We start from the raw sequence: 20021 nt of genomic DNA on the forward strand, positions 1-20021 counted from the left end.
ATGTAGCGCTCTTCATACGAAACCAATTTTTCTGCAGTCCCAGGGTGCAAAAACAGCAGCTATTTTTACATTTATTACATTCCCTGCCTAATATACTCCCACAAAAAAACATACAGGGCAATAGGCTTTCCTTTGATTCCCAGGAGTAAAAATAGATGCCGTGATGTTTCTTATTATAACAGCCATTTCTGTCTCCTGTTTGATTGTTATGGCCTTTGTACTACATAGGTACACTTGACACTCAATAACATGGCCTGTGGACTTTTAAATTAAGATAGTCTGTTTTTTCTGTGAGGTTAGAGCAAAACACCATTCTTGTTCTGACAGTTACAGTGTTGGGCAATTGTTTTCTTGTTTAAAAGGATTGATCTTGCATTTCCTACAACTTCCGCCTTTTTGAGATGTTCACTTCCACAAGATGCTTTTGTTGCTGCTGGGATTTTTTTTTCTTTTAGTATAAGGGGTGGGATTCACAAAGGTACTTAGGCACTTAAGTCCCCATTTTAGCTCCACTGCAATCCACAAAACTCCCACCACACCCTGCAGATTCCACAAAACTCCCACCACACCTACATTTTCAGGGTAAAAGTTCCCTAGGTACTTAAGTTTCTGCTGCTGGGCACACGCCCTGTTGCCTTCCTCTAGACATCTGAATGTCCATCTCCCACCTAAGCGCCAGAGCAATCCCCCAACTGAGGGAAGATAGGCATTCACCTGCCTAGCTTGCATGCAGGGCTCAATCTGGTAGGTATGTATGGAAGAACTCCTGCCAGATATGGAATGGAAACCAGTGGCATTGGCAATGAGGCTGCTGCTCACCTTATTACTTCTAATTCAGCAGTTAGAGCATTCATCTGGGACATGGGAGATGCAGGTTCAGCTCCCCTCTCTTCCTGGAGAGGGAGAAAGGGTTGAACAAGGGTCTTCCACCCCTTAGACACGTGCTCTAACTACTAAACTGTGGGATATTCTGATGTGGGACTCCCTCAATCTCTCCTGCTGAAGCTGTTCCACTGGGGATAAATAATTAAAGAGTCAAAGAGAGAGAGAGAGAACAACTGTGTAGTTTGGTGGTCAGGGCTGGGACGTGGGAGATGCAGAGTCCAGTCCCCCATCTCTAATGACTGATTAATTATTCACAGTGGAACAGCTTCAAGAGGAGAGGCTGAGGGAACCCCAGGTCACAATATCCCATAGGCCAGAGGTAGAGAACTCTGAGAGGTGTGGGATACCCCATTCAAATCCTCTGATCCTCAGGCAGAGGAGGGAACTAACATATGCCTCCCACATACTGAGTGCTCTAACCATTGGGCTAAGAGTTATAAAGTGGGCAACACCATTACTACCTCCCCCTTCTGTTTTGTGTGGAGGCAGGTATCTGCCAAACTCAGTCTCACACCTAAGAATTAGGCACCTAAGCCATCTGACTGCAGGAGAGGGGGTCCTGTTTGTGGATAGCTAAGCAGAGCTGGGTGCCCCCTAGTATTCCAGGTTTAGGCGACTATCTCCAGGGGAAGGGAGGGCCTTAAGACACACCCCTGTAGCCGGCATCTCCCATTGGCTAGCTTGGGTAGCTCCCCACCTAACATGCTGTCTTCTGTGGATTGCATTCTAGGCTACCTACCTCTGTCCATTCATTGTATAGGAGCCTAGGCTTTGCAGAGTCCAGTGTTGTTCATGTGATATTCCAGCTCTTTAAAAGTTAGATGCATTGATGCTCAGTCTCAGACCACCCAAGTCCCTTAGGGAATCTAGCCCAGGGTGCTTTCCATTACAAGCTGTGTAATCGTTATGGTCCATCATGTAAGCTGATGGGAGGCTGTCCCCTTCTGGCTCACCTGGGGGAAATGCTGCCAATGAATTATAAGGTTCCCAGTTTAATTCTCGGCTGTGTTAATGAGCTGAAAGCACATGTAGTACTGACAGCCAATGGGTAGTTTCACTAGGTTTAGTCTACACATATTTACAAATTAAACAAGTTCTTCAACACTTTGACTGGCTCAATCATACTGTACTTGTGAAAAGAGGCACAGGAGTTATCTCCCAAGTTACATCACCTTATGCTGTATTTCACAATGCCATGATACAGATAGCATGGCAATAGCTGCATTTTCCTCCGAGTTCCCCATGAAATCTCATGCGCTTTTGTGACAAGATCTGGTTTGAATCTTTCCTCAATGTATAGCTCCTTAACATCTTCCACTCCAGCATCTGTGATGCTGCATTTCTAACTGAAGTTGCATCAAAATCACAGTGGAAAGCCGCGGCACACTTTCAGAAGCATTCGAGATATCTAGCAGTAGTAGAGGAGTATTCTGCTGGATATTCCTGGCATGTTAGAAGAGCAGTGAAGAAGTTAAGGAGGAGGTAGTGATTTCAGTTCATTATTCTGAGCTATCCTGTGTTCAGTCAAACTACATTAACCCTGATTTGTCAGTCATAGTAACAGCATAATCCTTTGCGGTAGTGAGTGCAGATGTGCCAGTGGAGCAGTTTAAGCATAAACATAGCCTTAGATATTGATGAGTAGTTTTAAATTTACTACAGAGACAGACATTTTGATTTGCAGGAAAGGGCCTAGGAAGGAACTTGGGGATAACAATAAAATATGTAAAATATTGAGGAAGGAAATTATTAAAATGAATCTAAAAAAAAATCTAGGCACCATCTTAAAATAAACTGTGTATTAGGGGAGGAAAGCTAGAGATTACTGAAAATGTTGAAAATGTAATTAAATTAATCTGAATTCCATAGCCTTGATTAGAGGAACTCCATCTTTGTTTATCTGTTCAGAACCTTAAGGCCAACTCCTCAGCTGGTGATTTCAGAGGCACTACGCCCATAAACACACCTGAGGAGTTGGCAATATGATGGATTATTTCCCTGATGCCGGTGTTCTTTGTACCTGTTCTGTAACTCTTGCCATTTCTTTCTTTTCTTCCTTCTCATGACCTGAAAGAGAGAATTTGGGTTAAATTGTCCTAACACTAATAATTGAAAACTTTGTTGATTTAGCACGCAAGAATACGAACACAAAAGTTAAGAAGAGGTATTTACATCTATATTTCCACTGCAAAGCCTGGATCAACATTGAAAAACCCCATAAATGGGGATCCTTTGACTATAGTCCACAAAATGTCACATCATTTGTCAGGACTTGCTGAGTGAACGTGTTCTAAACCTCCTCTCTTGTTCATTCAAAAAGTTAATTCAATAAGCACCCAACTGGATTTTGTATGTTACTTTAAAACAGTTTGACACCTAATATTTGTGAGTTACCAAAAAAACGTCAAAATGCTTGCTTGGTCTTGGTGGCCTCCCCAGTAGAAGGGCCACATTCTTCTCCACATGGAAATAAATAGGGCAGGGAAGTGGCAACTCTATTTTAACAAGTGAAGTTTCCCTGAACATTTTCAGTCTAGTGGGTGGGTTTCCCCTTCACTCTCACCATACAGGCAACTGGATATTCCAGATCTGTGAATCATTACAAATCCTTCAGAGGCAAAGGTCCCCTGCCTCTGCATTCCTACCTGGCTCCCTGGTACACTTGATCTTAGTTTTGCATTGGCAGTACTCTCCATTCCACACCCTGATCCTTCCAGGCATATGTGGACACATGCTTCACTTTTCTGAAGGACTCTTAAAACCATATGCTCAAAACCATACACAATGTAGAATGTTAAGGGGGGCTATTAATAAGATCACTTTTATTACTAGTCCTCTGCTACATCTGCTCTACTGCTACTGTTTTAGTAGCCTTTTTAAATCAGCGGAATGCTAGGTTAAGCATGGTACATACAACAAAACAGCTGGTTTATTCACCCAGTTGTAATTTTTGAGCTGTTGCTGAGTGTTCCAGTGGTAGAGTAAGGGACAGACAGGGATTAGTTTATTAATAAATAAAAGTTTAAATATCTGATCTTTCTTGTATGTTATACCCCTTCCCCAACCCTTTTGTCTTTTTAAACTGTAAAATCTTTGGGCCATGGCCCTTGTCTTTCAGTGTGTTTGTATAGCATTTAGCACAAGAATAATAGCTCCAAAATGCTATCCCATGGCAATAACAACTGCTGTCACCCACCCTTTTACAGTGCATTTTGTATTATGTTATAAACATATTGGGGCAGGGGGCATGTTCTTTTCTGGGAAGCAGGGAGCACACTCAGCATCAATGATACTGCCTGGTGCACACACTACTGTAGCATTGTGCCACAACAAAGCAGTTGTGGATGTTTTTGCTGGTTTCCAAGGAAAGCTCAGAGCAACATGCCATGGGGCCAATACATCTGCTATTGGCAATGCATTCCTAATGGGGGACTGAGTAACCTAGTAGGAAAGATGAATATCCCCATCTGGTTCTCATCAACATTTCAATAAATAAATTCAGCTTGGCCCCATTCACAGTCTGTGACCCTTCTGCCACCTGCTCGTGGTGCTGTTCAGCACGACGGAAGGAGAAATAGCACTCATTGCTGCTGCTAGACCACTGCCAGCTGCTTTATGGTGCCTTAGCAGTTAGCTTATAAAAAGCCAGGGCTCAAGCAACGGTATTATGACGTTTGGAGGGAGATTTTGCAAACTCAAGTGCTAGCAACCGGGATTAAATGATTGGTTACCAAGAGAGGGAGAAAATAAAGATAAACAGACTTCAAAATCCTTTGCAGAATATAGCATTTGTTCTCTCCCAATGGTTCAGGAGGCTGCTAATAGGATATGGAGTCTTTCATTCTAGGTCACCAGTTCAAATCCTACCCAGGTCAGAAGTGATCAAATTGTTTTTATAGGTGTGGGGAGTGAGAGGAAAGGAGGGGTTTCAAGTGGACGTGAGTCCATATCACAGAGGCCCTTCCAAAGCTGGGAATACTAGCACCCTTATTAGCAGGGTTAGTGAAGAAGACAGTCCAAAGAATGGATGAGCATGGAGACCTTTCTACTCTCATAGGAGCCCTTCTAGTCCTCTGAGCTACATAAGCAGGTGATGTGCATGTGTGGAGGGTGGGGACATGGAAGCTTACACTGCGCCTGCTTATATTATACCCATTCCGTGGATAAACGAAGAACTTTGGTCTCCAGGTCTGATAATCTAGCACCTTAAGAGCACTCAGTTCATTTTACTTTATGTCCATCTGGGTCGCTGTTTTAACAAGTTGGAAGACAGCTCTGCCACAAAATGCCAACTGTAAAATATAAATCAAGAGAATCTAAAGCAACGGTATAACCGGAGGGAGAGATCTAAACAGCTAACCAGCAAGACAGTGTTCTGGGAAAAGCTGTCAAGCCGTTTCAAAGACACCGCATTTATGGGTGTAGAGCCCTATTGGCTCAATGGGGCAATCACTCAGTTATATCCCTAACTTACATGCTAGGCACAACAAACTATTGATTCCTACATTCATGAAAGAAATGTCCTTTTGTCCGAGGTTGGTGAAGAAAATGTATATGCAAGGAAACCCCCAGAAGATTCAGCTAAGGGAAACCCTGTATCATTACAAGGAAATGCCCTCTGTCTTGCATTACAAAACCTCCTGCTGTTTTACCTCATGCAATTTGAAGCTGTGAATAAAACAACCCCAAACACCCATTTTTATGTTCTCTTTACTGTACTTCCATGTTCTAGGAAGTAATTTAATAATACCACCAAATGGTATCAAGTGCAGAAAATCAACTTAGTAGAAAGCCTCAGTAAAATCTAGTAGGTCGCCATGTCTGGCTTAACAGGACTGTTCTCAACAATAATCAGAACTACATTTGTTTCTGATAATCATGTACAGTATATGAAAAAAGTGATGGCTTCATAGAAATCCACTTCCCGTTTCCAACAGAAAAGTCCTGCAGAGTCCCCAGGGGACGTGACTACATAAAGCAATGCCATTATAGATAATTAAATAATCAAGCTGTTCTGGGTGAGAGAGAGTCTGCCTCCTCTTTGTTTCCAAGGGCTGGTCTACACTAAGGGGGAAAATCGATATAAGATACGCAACTTCAGCTACGTGAATAACGTAGCTGAAGTCGAAGTATCTTATATCGATCACTTACCTGTCCTCATGGCGCGGGATCGATGTCCGGGGCTCTCCATGTCGACACCGCCACCGCCGTTCGCGGTGGTGGAGTTCCGGAATCGATAGGAGCGCATTCGGGGATCGATATATCGCGTCTAGATGAGACGCGATATATCGATCCCTGAAAAATCGATCGCTACCCGCCGATACAGCGGGTAATGAAGACGTAGCCCAAGATGGTGTGCTGAATTAGTTTTTAGAATGAGCTAGCCACTGGTGTCAGGCCATTTTCTCTTTGACTATTCCTTGGTTCAAGCCATCCTGCATATTGAGCCAGATATATCACATGAGCAATTCCATTGGCCATATAATAAGGTTGAATTTGACCCAGGAAGGATGACCATGCATAAGTGTATTCCCATGTTAGATTATTAATTACTAGGACTGTCAAGCAATTAAAAAAATTAATTGTGATTAATCGCCCTGTTAAACTATATTACAATACCATTTATTTAAATATTTTGCATGTTTTCTACATTTTAAAATATACTGATTTCACTTATAACACAGAATAATGCATTTATCATTTGTAAGTTGCACTTTCAGGATAAAGAGATTGCACTTGAGTACTTGTATGAGGTGAATTGAAAAATACTGTTTCTTTTATTTATCATTTTTACAGTCCAAATATTTGTAATAAAAAATACTAATATAAAGTGAGCACTGTACACTTGGTATTCTGGGTTGTAACTGAAATCAATATATTTGAAAATGTAGAAAAACACCCAAAACTATTTAATAAATTTCAGTTAGTATTCTATTGTTTAGCAACGCAATTAAAACTGTGATTAATAGTGAATTTTTTTAATAGCAATTTTTTTTGAGTTAATTGCATGAGTTAACTGCGATTAATCAACAGCCCTATTAATTACCTTCATTTGTTCTGGGTAATGGAATTGTCTCTATTTTGTTTAGTTAGTCTCAATGGCATATCTGCATTCAGAAGTGTGCACTCCTTTCATTTTTATATTCTCTTTCATCATTTCAGGAAGCTGTTCCACATGAATCTCTGTAGTCATCTTACGCATTTAGTTGCTCCATCACTCACAACTCTCTAGGGCCAAATTCTGCTCTCAGTTACACTAGCGAAAATGCAAAGTAATTCCATGGAACACAATATGTAACAGAGCAGAAATGGCCTAGGGTGTCCAGTATTTTCAGATTTTGCCTCACCCCTGCAATCCTTTCCAGCCATAAAAGTTCTAGCTGGATTTTCAGTGCTTTGTTTCATGTCTCCTTGAACTGACAAGATCTTTCCCACTTCCATTTTCCAAGGATTCTGTCTCTTTTTAATAAATCTCTTTTTTAAAGGTTGCATTTTGTAAAGTTTACATTTTCTTTAATGAGTTAAGCTCACTTTGGATCAGGTCCTTTAAGAACAAAAAGCCTCATACTCAGAAGGCCAAATCTTGTTTGCCAAATAATCCTACTTAAATCAAAGGAACATACCTTAGAAACCCAACCAGGATTTGGACCTTACTAACAGCAGATTCTAGTTCACCCATCCCATCCCATCCCACTAAGATTTTTTTATTTGTTTAGTTAATGTTGCATGGAATTTTTTTAAGCAATTAAAAAACAAAACAAAAATTCCTTTCCTCTCAATATATAGAGCCACTAATCCTCCTCCCCACATCACTACAATTATAGTTTCTTGATTAAAAAGGAAACATCTTGTCTGGTCTTTGTGTATATGCAGAGTCAGAGCATATTGTTATGAGTCATGGAATACTTTCAGATTCACCAATTGTAAGCAATTATTTTTCCCATCAAAAGGAGAGGAAAAAGAACTAATCTGTGTCTTTTTTCTCTACTTTGAGAGAAGAAACAGAAATAATATCATTATTTACAGTGTGTTTCAATTGCCTAGCAACATAGGCAGAAGGCATATGGCACACAGATAAGATCCTCTGAAGGAGGAAAGGTAGGTGATATTGGCATTAAAAAAACATTCGCAAATGTGAGTGAAAGCTGACCAGTCTGGACAGATTGTATTGTTTTGAGGAAGGAAAGGTTAGTTACATTTTGAACTTATAATACAATTAAGAGACTATTCATTGGAAGGAAGCCAACTGTTTAAATGGTGTGTGCACTGGTACCATGGTGACAAGAACCTTGATAATCAGATAGATAAATCAGATATCGTAGGCTCCTAGAGCCATACATACTGTGGATAGTACATTGATTCTGCGATCTAGCAATACAGGTAATAAAAAAGGCTTGCCAAATACAAACACAGTCTGTGGCTGCCACTACCTTCTAGCAGAAATCAGCTGACTTCCAAGTTCCTGACCTTTGTGAAGCCAAGTTCTAGGAACAAAAAATCCTCACTCTTCAAGGAGTCACTCTAGTAGTTGCAATAATCCAGCATTCTATTTATTTATCAGTGACTAGGAATTTGTAGAAGCAACTTACCTCTGGCTTTGGGTTCAGAATCTGAGTCACAGCTATGTGTGTTTAGTACATTCAGATTTGTTTCGGGGGGAAGGAGCAGTAAGGTTTCTGGCATCTGGGAAGGAGCTGGTCACCTGTGTGCTGTGGTCAAAACAGATATAAGGGTTTCTGAAATCTAATCTCCAGAAGGCAATAAATTGGGTTTTATGTGGGAGAGTTTCTGCAGTTAGAGGAGAAGACAATACATTTAGAATCTACATCTCTCTACGTTTGGTTACAGGTGCTTTGAACTGAACACTGTGCATTGTATTCAGGCTCATGCATTTACACTCTATCACACACATGCTGTACTGCACAAAGAGTCAAACAAAACACTTTGAGTGCCTAAAAGGATAGGTGATGAGCTCAAAGAATTCATCCATTCCCTTAGCTTGTAGAAAGAACCAATATACAGTACCCACCGGCAAACATCAAAGTGTCTGGAAGTCTGAATCTAGTCAAGAAAACATCCAAAAGTTTGGATACTCATCTGTAGATTATCTAAATCACTCCAATAACATAGCATGTTCATCCCTCCCATCTACCTGGGTGAGTGGTCTTGAGTAAACTTCCTACAGGTGTATGAGTCCAAGGCCACACACAGACAGAGTCAGGAGGTTATAGTCCCTACATGGCAAGTTAACAAGATCCACTTGCTAAACAAACACAGTAATTGAATCCCAGCTGGTTCTGTAGCAGAGACAAGGGTGATGGGGGTTTCTTCACAAGGACTACCTTGGGAAGCACAGTTGATTTTATCCTGGGAAATGTCAGCAGGAAAGAATTCATTAAAGCCTCAGGGTGAACGCTTCACATTATGTAAATATGGCACTTCCACTAATTTAAAGAGTAGCATTCACTATAAAGGCACCAAAAGAGAATCCTAGCTAGACCAGAGGAGGATGGAAAACATCAAGGAGTGGGAGCAGAGACGCAAGGAAAATGGAAATGGAGGATGAAGGACAATTAAGGCAGGGATAGAAATAATTTGAGGATTAAAAGGAAGATAAGTCATGAATATAGTCTCATTTTATTTTTTGCACCAATAATGAGAACATTTGTATTTTAATTTCATGTATGCCTTATGTGCAGAAAAGAGAAGTCAAAAAATTAGCTAGATCCAGTTCATAGAATCCAGTTCACCGAGCAATTTCTCCAGAGAAACCTGCCCAGAGCATCTTTTTGCATGGTAGAAAGCTTCAGGAGTGATGCATCATTTTCCTTTGAAGAGTGGCTTTTATGAATGCAGTTGTAGCACTTTAAAATTAATCCTGTCCTCCAGGGAGGGACATTTAAAAAAAATACAGGAACTCAGTAGTGTTTAGCAGGTTATGAGGAATAACACAGTTTTGTTGACTCTCAGTATAAAGCTTTTCATAAAATACTGAACTGCTTAGAATGTTGATTTGTTCATCTGGTAAGAGAGAAACTACCATCTTACCTTTATGAGCACTGGCGTTGGGTTACTCCAAAAACAGAGCTTGGGGCATAAATTTATCAATGAAAGTGAGCTACATGACCAGAAACAGACATAAGGACGTTAGCTTTAAGGTGACAATAGAGTTGGATGCAAAATATTTAGTCCAGGAGTGAAATCATGGCCTAATCAAAATCAATGGCAAAACTCCCTGTGATAAATGAAGGGGGAAGGAGGGAAGCTCCCTTTTATGGGCATCCATTTAGCCAGTTAGCTATAAAGTCCCTCTTGGTGGCTGTTCTCCACTTGCTTTACCTGTAAAGTTAAAAAAAAACACAGGTAAAAGGAAAGGAGTGGGCACCTGACCACAAGACTCAATGGGAGGGCTAGAACTTTTTAAAACTGAGGAAAAAAAAAACTTCCCTTTGTCTGTGTGTTGTTGTTCTCCGGAAAGCAGAGACACAGAGCAGCAATGCTGTAAGCAGCTTTAAAACTAGGTATGAAAAAGCATTAATTCATACCTCGAACCTACTTATCTGAATCTTGGATATGTAAGTAGATCAGAAATGTCTAGAAAGACGCAATTAGGTTTCATTTATTTTATTTTGTAAGGCTTGTGGACTCCTCTGTGCTAAGCCCAGATGCTTTTGTTTTGCTTGTAACCTTTAAGCTGAACCTCAAGAGAGCATCTTGATGCTTAATCTTTGTAATTGTTTGTTTTTTTTAAGATCTAGCAAAAAGCCTAAATTCCAAATGTATTTCCTTTCTTTTTGTTTTTAATAAATTTTACCTTTTTTAAGAACAGGATTGGATTTTTCTGTCCCTAAGAGGTTTGTGCATATGTTGTTTCATTAGTTGGTGGCAACAGGTAATTTCCTTTGTTTTCTTTCTCATCTCTTCCCCGGGGGGGGGGAGAGGGGGCTGAAAGGGCTTGAGGGTACCCCACAGGAAGGAATTCCCAAGTTTTTTTTCCTGGGTTCTCAAAGTGGGGGGAGGGTTGCACTTGGGTGGTGGCAGCATCTACCCATCCAAGGTCAGAGAAAAGCTGTGACCTTGGGAGTTTAATACAAGCCTGGAGTGGTCAGTATTAATTTTTAAAATCCTTGCAGGCCCCCACCTTCTGCACTTGAAATGCCAGAGTGGGGAATCAGCCTTGACACTCCCATTCACTTAAATGGAGAGAAGGGGGATGATTTCACCCCAGATGTTTTCCTGCAGAGAGATTTCTCTTTTACAGTGAAAAGGACAATAAAAGTAATGATGGATGAGCCTCAAACAATTAGGCATTTGGTTCTGTTGAGATAAATACCTGTACAACCCACACTTTATGCAAATGTGATCTTTTAGTGGTAATTTACAGAAAATGTGTGAAAGTTAGAGATGGATCAAATCCAGACTCATATGGCTGAAACAAAACAACTCTAAGGAGGCAGATAAGTGAGATTTGGAAAATCCCAGTCTAGGTTTAGTACAACCAAAACCAAATCCAATTTCTGTTTGAAAACTAAGCAAATGCAATTCAAAGCCATAAAGTGGCCCAGACTTTTTGACTTACCTGGAAACATTCACAGGAATGCTTTGCAACTCACACTGAAACTATGCACTAGGTTAGGCCTACTTTGGAATTTGTAACAAAACCAGAACATCATGGTCTCATTCCTACAAGGTGCTGAGCACTCTGTCCAGGATCCTGCAAAACTCTTAAATACATGCTTAACTTTAAGCATGAGTAGTCATATTGAGAATCAAGCCCTGGGTGAATAATCATTAACAGTTACTCATACATGAAACTAACACATTATGTTTCTCTGTGTGCAAAAAGCAAGCAGTTACTTTGGGTGGGGTCCATAAAAGGACTTGGGCGTTGCAATGCAGAGTGTCACAGCACCTAACTTTTAGGCACCCGGACAGAAAGGCATTCAGCTGTGTAAATTGTGTACGTGACCCAAAAATAAAATAGCCATGGGGGAAAAGCTCACCTCATACCATTTAGCCTAGTAGGCAGGGTACTCCCAAGATTCAGAAGAACCCTGGTTCACATCCCCACTCTTTCTGAGCCAGTGAAGGGATTTGAACAAGGCTCTCCCTGTCTCACTAGGCTACTGGATATTCTGATGTGGGTCTCCCTTAGTCTTTTCTATAGAAGTTGTTCCACTTTTAATAACTGAATAATTATTAATTGGACCAGAGGGAGTTAGATTGAGTCTATCCCCCTCCCCCCCCCAACTGTTGTGTGTGAGCTCAGCTTGGGGGCTCAATCTGGTAGGCTCCCTCTGAGCATGCCTACTTATTAACCCTCCCCCCCCCCCCGCCACCCCACGACTCAGGCAGCTAAACACCTCACAGTTGCGAGCTTTCACGTGGTAAATAAGCACCCCGACTTTCACAATAAGCCAAAAATCAAGCTAATCCCATTTCAAAACAAGGCCAGAACAAGCCAATCCCTAAGAACCCCAACACTCTATGTGACTAGATCCCCCCAGTGTGCAGTCTGGGACTGTGGTGGGCCCACTGTGCACCCCTGACTCTCTCCCACCTTGTCCCTGCTTGCTGGGAGCTGATCAAAAAAAGAAGCAACAAGCTACAAGCCAAAAACTAGCCAACAAGTAACTCACAAGCCAATTAAGCCAAAAAAAGAGCCCAAATTTTGTGTTTTTTTTCACGGATTTAACATGTCTGAAACACCTATCTTCCCCAATTAGGAATTGTTCTGGTGCTTCGGTGAGAAATAGGAGCCTGGGTGCCTAGAGTGAGGTTGCAGTGGGCATGCCCAGAGGCAGAAACATAGGTACCAAATATCAGAGAGTCTTGTGGATCTCAGTGGTGCCTAAAAATGGAACTTAGGTGCCAAATACTGTCGTGAATTGAATGGGTTTTATTTTAGATTAAGAGAACAAGTTAAAAGAAGAACAGAAGGTAAGGTCTCCATTCGGTCTGCACTGAACTATTCACAAAATGGCTGGGTGTCTCAGTAGACAGATGTGTCCTTAGAGATTTAAAGGTGCAGTACAAAGTAAGTGATATAACAGTAAATACCTAAACTAACTACTGCCAAGTGTTTGTTTCCATTAATGTATCTTTCTTTATTTTTGTTTGCAGATTGTTTTACAGGATTCATAAATATACTGACTGATATAATTTGGCGCTTCACAGGTGATTTCATGGCCCCTGATCTTGTCTGCAGAGTTGTTCGCTACCTGCAGGTACAGAAACTATTCAATATCTAGTACCCACAGCTGCACACCCTGACTAGATAAGAACTCAAAGTCTTGTATCCCAATGCACTGTAACATTAAGTGCTTGTTAAATTGTTGTATAAATGCCCTTAAATCACTCCCATTCATCAAAGAAGCTAACAAAACTGGCATTTAAAGAATAAAGCATGAAAGTTTAACTGCTTATATATTAAATGGTAGATACGACAATGGAAAAAGTCATGGAGAAAATTGTAAGCAGGTGCAAATTCCATTCAAGACAATAGATTTGAATTTGCTTACACCAGAGCTGAATTTGTCCCAGCATCTTAGCCATTAAGTATATGTAGTCCCCTGTCTCCTACTCCCTAAGCATAGGAGCTTTTTAGAAGTGCCATTTAATGATTATAATGCCAGTATTTAAAAGTAATTAGTCTTCAAGGGAGATTTTGCAAAAATCAAAAATGTCAAAGAGACCCTTAATTCACATTGATCTTCCCTGGGAGCTGGGTGCCTAACTGACATTTGTGTCTTTGAAAAGCTCTCCGTTCATGTCCCCCCGACCCCAATCCCTAACTCTTATCTCAGACCAAAAATAGCAGAACAGATTCTGATCTCACTTAACCTGTTGTAAACCCAAAGCAACTCCACAGAAATCAGTGCTGTTACTTCAAATTCACAGCGATTTAATTGGGAGCAAAAATCTGGTCCAGTTCCAGAGATTATCCTGAACAGTGAGGTTTGCATTCTCATGAGTAAGGATGTCTACTGGGTGGCAGAAGGCTCAAAAGCAATAGTTATTTATTAGCTGGCCCAACCATATCTTCTTGGTAATCCCACACGTAATTGAAGTTTGATCATGAAGAATGATGGTATTTAATAGGGCTTCTGTTTTGTGTACAAATTGCATGTCTGATTTTATGGTTGTTGGACCTTGCCAATTGCAACCAAATTTTGAGATGGGGAGAGGAAATTATAAGTGAAAGAGCTGCAAGAGTGTATGCTACTTAAATACTGTATTCATACTCATCAATCTAAAACAATTCCACACAGGGACATCCCAAATGGAATCTTAGGGCCAGATTCTACCACTCAGTAACCCCTTAATCAGAAGGTAGTCTCACTGATTGATTTCAATGTGACTACTCATGGAGTAAGGTACTACTCAAAGAAACGATGGCAGAATCTTGCCCTAAGTGTTTGCCAAATATCACATACTGAGAAATCCGAGGGAAGGGGAGGGAATTCACAAGCGGGTCTTATGTCCCTAAAGTGGCCTCAACCAAACTTTAGATCCTCAGAATACCTGATGAGCTGCCTACATTTCCACTGGCAAAGTCCTAAATTTCTGCCAATGGACATGCACACAACTGCCTCAGTCTTGACACCACTAGTAGTTTGGCACCTAACTTGCACCTAAACCCAAGGAGGATTCACAAAGTGGACATTGCCTTGATGGCCTGGTCCAGCAGATGTGCTCAGAAGCCAGCTTAAATAGTCACTGGAGTAAAGCCTTGAATTTGGGCTTCTCATCCCAGGTGGGAGCCCTAGCCCCTGGGTTATAGAGTCAGTCTCTCTCTCTGGCCAATGACTATTTAAGTATTTTAGATAAAGTGGCACAGCTTCAGCAGGTGAGCTTGAGAGACCTGCCCCTCACAATACCCTATAGCCTAGAGCATTCTCACACAATGGGGATTTGAACCTGTGTCCCCTATACTGGGAGTGAGTGCTCTTGTTCTTGGGCATGGGGTGGAAGCAGCAGTGCCTCCACCTCAGATTTCTTTCCTGAGGAAGGACTGACCTGATTTAGATGCCTAACTCCACAAGAGGATCCCAAGTGAAGGGAACCACTTCATTCAGACCCAGACACAGGCAGCTAATTCCCTTTGATGGGTGGGGCTTATGCCACATCCCTCTTCTCAGCATTTCCTATTGGCAGCTTGGGCACCTATCCACTCATTGTGCTGGCTTTTGTGAATCTTTTATAGACACCTAACTCTCCCCATGCATTTTCTAGGGAGCCTGGGTGCCCAACTCAGCGCTGAACTTTTCACATGGGGTGCCTAAAAGTTAGGCACTGCAATGCTCAGTCTAAGTTCCTCTTGTGAATTCTACCCATTGTAATTTAAATTGCTTATAAGTGTTTTTTTTCTCCCCCTTCTACCTCAGGTTGTCCTTCTGTATGCCTCAACTTACGTTCTGGTTTCACTCAGCATAGACCGTTACCATGCCATAGTTTATCCAATGAAGTTCCTTCAGGGAGGTAGGAGAAATTTTGTACCTTGCTACTGCTCTAGATGTGGCTTTAATATCTTTATTTTGCTAAACAACTTTTCAATGAAAGCAGTGTTATCATGATTAGTGTACTAAGATCCTTTATTAATTCCTGGTCTTGGCAATATTATATTATGTGGAATTAAACTATTTTAAAAAGTGTAAAGGTTTCCCATTATCTTCCAGCATTTTCAGAAAAGAACTACTATACACCATGGACAAAAAACTGTCCTTAGTGCAATTCCATTGACTACAGGCATCACAGCAGGGATTAATTTGGACCATTTAATTTAACACATAGTGTTTGAATAAGCTTTTTCAATGTAAATAGGTAAAACTGGGAAAATAAATACATTATTAAATACAGCGTGAGCTCCTCCAGTCTGTTGGCTTATTATATGAAATTATTGGGGTTGGGGGAGGTTGAGTTTTAAACATCTGTAAAGGGGTGGTTCTTTTCCATGATAAGTGACATTCAGAAGGTGTAGAGAGAGATGTTGGGAATAATTTTATTATTTTCATTAATTTTACAACACCCAAAAGCATGCTGGCTGCCAGGGCCGGTGCAAGGATGTTTCGCACCCTAGGCAAAACTTCCACCTTGCACCCTCCCCCCTCACGCCTTCACCCTGAGGCACCCCCCTTGCGGCAGCTCGCCACCCTCCGCTCTGAGGCACCCCTCCCCCTGCCCCAGCTCACTCCTGCTCTGTGCACGAGCACCCCAAGCATGCTGTGGCCGCTTCACTTCTCCCGCCTCCCAGGCTTGCGGCGCCTAAGCTGATTGGCGCCGCAAGTCTGGGAGGCGGGAGAAGTGAAGCGGCCACGGCGTGCTTGGGGAGGAGGCGGGGCAGGGGTGAGCTGGGGTGGGGAGTTCCCCTGTGTGCTGCCCCCCACCACTTGCCATCCCCGTGCTCCCCTGCCCCAGCTCCCTCCGCCTAAATGCCGGTGGCGACTGGGGCGGCTGAAGATCCGGCCGCCGCGGTCACTGCTGAAGAAAATGGTGCCCCCCAAATGCCAGCGCCCTAGGCGACCGCCTAGGTCGCCTAAATGGTTGCACCAGCCTTGCTGGCTGCTGTACAATACAGAAGGATGTTTCCATACTCAAAGAGTTTACAATATTAAATATGATGTGTTGGGGAAAAGAAGTAGGGAGGGGATGAGGTGAGGAAGAACAAGGATTAAAGCAGTGGTTGCTTTCTTTAAGATATGCTTTAATCAAAACTCAAATTATTGTACTCATTACAGGTGTAATGGTAAAATTCTATGGCTTGTGTTATGCAGGAAGTCAAACTGGCTGATCTAATGGTCCCTTCTGGCCTGAAAAAAAGATGTGCTGAAGTTAAGGGGAGCTGTTGGGTGCTCAACATTGCTTAAATTTTGACCAGATATTTGAGGGCCTAACTGTGGAGCAGGTGAACCTCACTGCCACAGTATCTTCATTTATGAACTAAGAAGAGCAGTAGTTATTAGACTTCCCCCTCGGTTTAGGGGTTTAATTGTGAGGAATTTATAAGTTAATCTTCGTAGAGCGCTTTGAGGGTATAAATAGCTACAATACAGGCTTCATATTATAGCAAATTATTTACATTAAAGAATTAATCCCATATCATATCTATCTTTTCCTTTCCTTCCCTGGGGTAGGTAATATTCTTTGTCCCATGCAGAGTGTATTCTTGACAGGCTCAATCAAGTTCTCTCTGTATTTGCTATAATACCCTTGATGCAAAGAGCCACAGAATAAATTTAGCATATTGAAAAGAAGCAAGCCTATTTTTTCAAACTTGTTGCTAATGACCTATTGAGGTCCAAGTTTTGCATGCTGCCTTACTATGTCTACACTGCAACGGAAGCCTAGGCTCAGACTCAGGCTTGAGCACAAACCTCCCTTCTGTCTACACACAAATCTCTCAAACTCAGGCTCAGACCCAGGATCCTATAAGTGCACGGGGGTGGACGGTTCAAGCCAGAGTCAAGCCAAGACCCAGTGTTGAAGCCCTATTGCTTTGTAATGTAGATGCAGCCAGCCCCGCTCCCTCCCCCCCAGACTTGGGAGTTCACTAGAAGTATCCAACAATCCCATGGGCCAATTTCCTTTGTCCTCTTTCCCCCGCCCTCCCAAGAGCCACCAATTGACTCCAGGGAAAGGGAAGCAAACTGCCTCCCTTGTAGTGCAGTAGCTCAGTGAATCAGCGGGTTTAACCCTTCTATTTTTTTCTGACTGCCAAGCTGCAAACACACCTTGGGAGAGCCTTCTGCATTTACAATGGACACAGATGAGAAAAAGTCCTTTGCAAAGCATGCTGCTTCATGATCACAGGTGCATGACCAGATTTTGGTTAGTCAGTGGTATGTACGGTGACCAAATAGCAAGTGTGAAAAATCAGGACAGAGGATAGGGGGTAATAGGTGCCTATATAAGATGTGGCAGAGCTCTGACCTTGCTCCTGTGGGTCCTGCGCTTCTAGGCGGTTTATGCTAGCCTCAGTGACTCACTGTGACCCTCCGCGTAGCCCTTCTCTCTCTAGGGCCAGGGTTACAGTCTACTGAGCCCTTTTCATCATAGGCCTGCAAGGAGGTTGGTGAGAGAACTCCCACAGTCTCTGTTCAGCCTCCTGTCCTGACAGGGACCTGACTTCCCCTTCCAGGAGCTGTTCCTGTAGTGGTGGGTTGGGGGGAACCCGGGCCCGCCCTCCACTCCGGGCTCCAGCCCAGGGACCCTAATGGTAGCAGTTGTTGGCAGCCAACCTTTCACTGCCAGAGTTGCTACATTTCCCTGGGCCACTTCCCCACAGCTCTCCTGCTTCTCCCTTCTTCACCCTTACCTTAGGGCTCCCTTACTGATGGTTTGAGGGTGTCTTCATTAACCAGCCCTTCAGCTGCACTTCCTCTCCCCTGGCTCCCTGACTCCCCTGTCTGACTGGAGTGAGCCCTTTTTATAGTATCAGCAGGGCCTTAATTAGAGTCAGGTGGTCACATTAAATGAATGGCCTCACCTGACTTTTTACAGCTTAATTAGAGTCAGGTGTTCTCATTAGCCTGGAGCAGCCCCTGCTCTGGTCAGTCAGAGAACAGAAAACTGTTAATCCAGTGGCCAGTATATCTGCCTTCTGCTATTCTGCTGTACCCAACTGGCCTGGGTCTATCACAAAGAAAAATCTCCAAATATTGGGACTGTGCCTATAAAATCGGGACATCTGGTCACCCTACTGGTATGATGCCAGCCAAATAGTGAATTTTAGAAAGAGAATCAGGAGTGACCACATGCATACCAGCAAATAGCAAAGAAGCAGGCAGCACTGGAAATTTACCAGGCTGCTGACCACTGAAGAGAGCAGATTAAGCAACTCAAGACTGAGTACCAGGAAATCAGGGACTAGAGCTGTACCTTGGGCAGGGGTTTCTCTAGCTTTTTTGCCTTTGGCAGCTTGCCTGCGGGAGATCCGCTGGTCCCGCGGCTTCGGTGTACTGAATTGCTGCCGAATCCGCGGGACCAGCGACCCTTCCACAGGTGCGTCGCCAAAGGCTGCCTGGCTGCTGCCCTCGCAGGGTGCTGGTGCCTGGAGCTGCCGCTGACCTTGGGTACAGGCCTGTTTGATGAGTTTGACCAGGTGCTGGGCACTGTGCTGAGCATGGAGCCAGTGGGGCAGAATGATCTGGTCTGTTGGGATGGCTACCTGCTGTCCCCAGAATCCAGCATGGGATCCCGCAGGAGATGCCAAATGAGGGCAGTGAACTGATTCCACTGCTGACACTGGTCCCGGAGCCCAGTCTACAGCCCAAATGTCTACTCTGCAATTTTATAGCCCCCTTAGCCTGAGTCCCATGAGCCAGTCAGCTGACCTGGGTCAGCTGCGGGGTTTACTGCAGTGTAGACATACCCAGAGTGGCTCCTTATTGACCCTTGATGGGTTTTGATATGCCTGCAAAGGTATCACTCATTTTAATCCCATCACGCAAACCTCCAGGAGGTGTGATTAATTCAGTCCAATTTCATATCTATATCATGTAGCAAAGTGCAACCTTAGATTAAGACCTTGCCAAGTTTATTTTTTAAAATCAACACACTGTCCAACTGTGTGGCACTACAGAAAAATCCCATAGGTACAGCTTTAGAATGCAAAAGCAGGTCCTGTGCAGATGGAAGATGTGCTGTTTTATGCACAAAATACCAAACTACAGTTTCCATGCACATCCACATTAACCTTAACCTTTTCCACGCACTGGAACTTGCCTGACATTTCATCCATATGACCGTGGGCACTCTCAGCCCTAGAGACAGGTGAATATTTGGTAGAGGAGATATGATTCATATTTTCTCTCTGCCGCATTCAGAGGAGAGATTTGAATCCACATCTCCCACCTCCCGGGAGAAGATATTAAGTTGTTCTTAAATATTCACTGGACAAAAGTGTAAGTATTTATACAAAGTAGAAGAGCTTCAGTAGAGAACTGGAGAATAACCTAAAGCCTGATGGTTAGGGTACTTGCATGGGTGAGGAGATCTGAGTTCAAGCTGCTGTTCTAGAGTGGGGATTCAAACCGAGGTCTCTCACATCCTAAGTGACTACGCTAAAGGTTACCAAGGGACATGGTCTTTGACTCTTTCCTCCTGCTACCCCCATCTCATCCCATCCCAAAACTGGC

At 42.8% G+C, this 20021-nt stretch overlaps 1 protein-coding gene across 1 annotated transcript in view; it reads left to right on the forward strand.

Moving 5' to 3' along the window:
• The window catches only part of NPSR1 (neuropeptide S receptor 1), a 94894-nt gene that overhangs the window by 43630 nt on the left and 31243 nt on the right, over nucleotides 1-20021 (forward strand). The window contains exons 3-4 of the mRNA XM_039521508.1: nucleotides 13009-13112; nucleotides 15273-15366. Coding sequence (XP_039377442.1) covers nucleotides 13009-13112; nucleotides 15273-15366 — 198 coding nt within the window. The remainder of the gene's footprint in view (nucleotides 1-13008; nucleotides 13113-15272; nucleotides 15367-20021) is intronic.

This window comes from Mauremys reevesii, linkage group 2 (genome assembly GCF_016161935.1).
Source record: "Mauremys reevesii isolate NIE-2019 linkage group 2, ASM1616193v1, whole genome shotgun sequence".
Lineage (NCBI taxonomy): Eukaryota > Metazoa > Chordata > Testudines > Geoemydidae > Mauremys > Mauremys reevesii.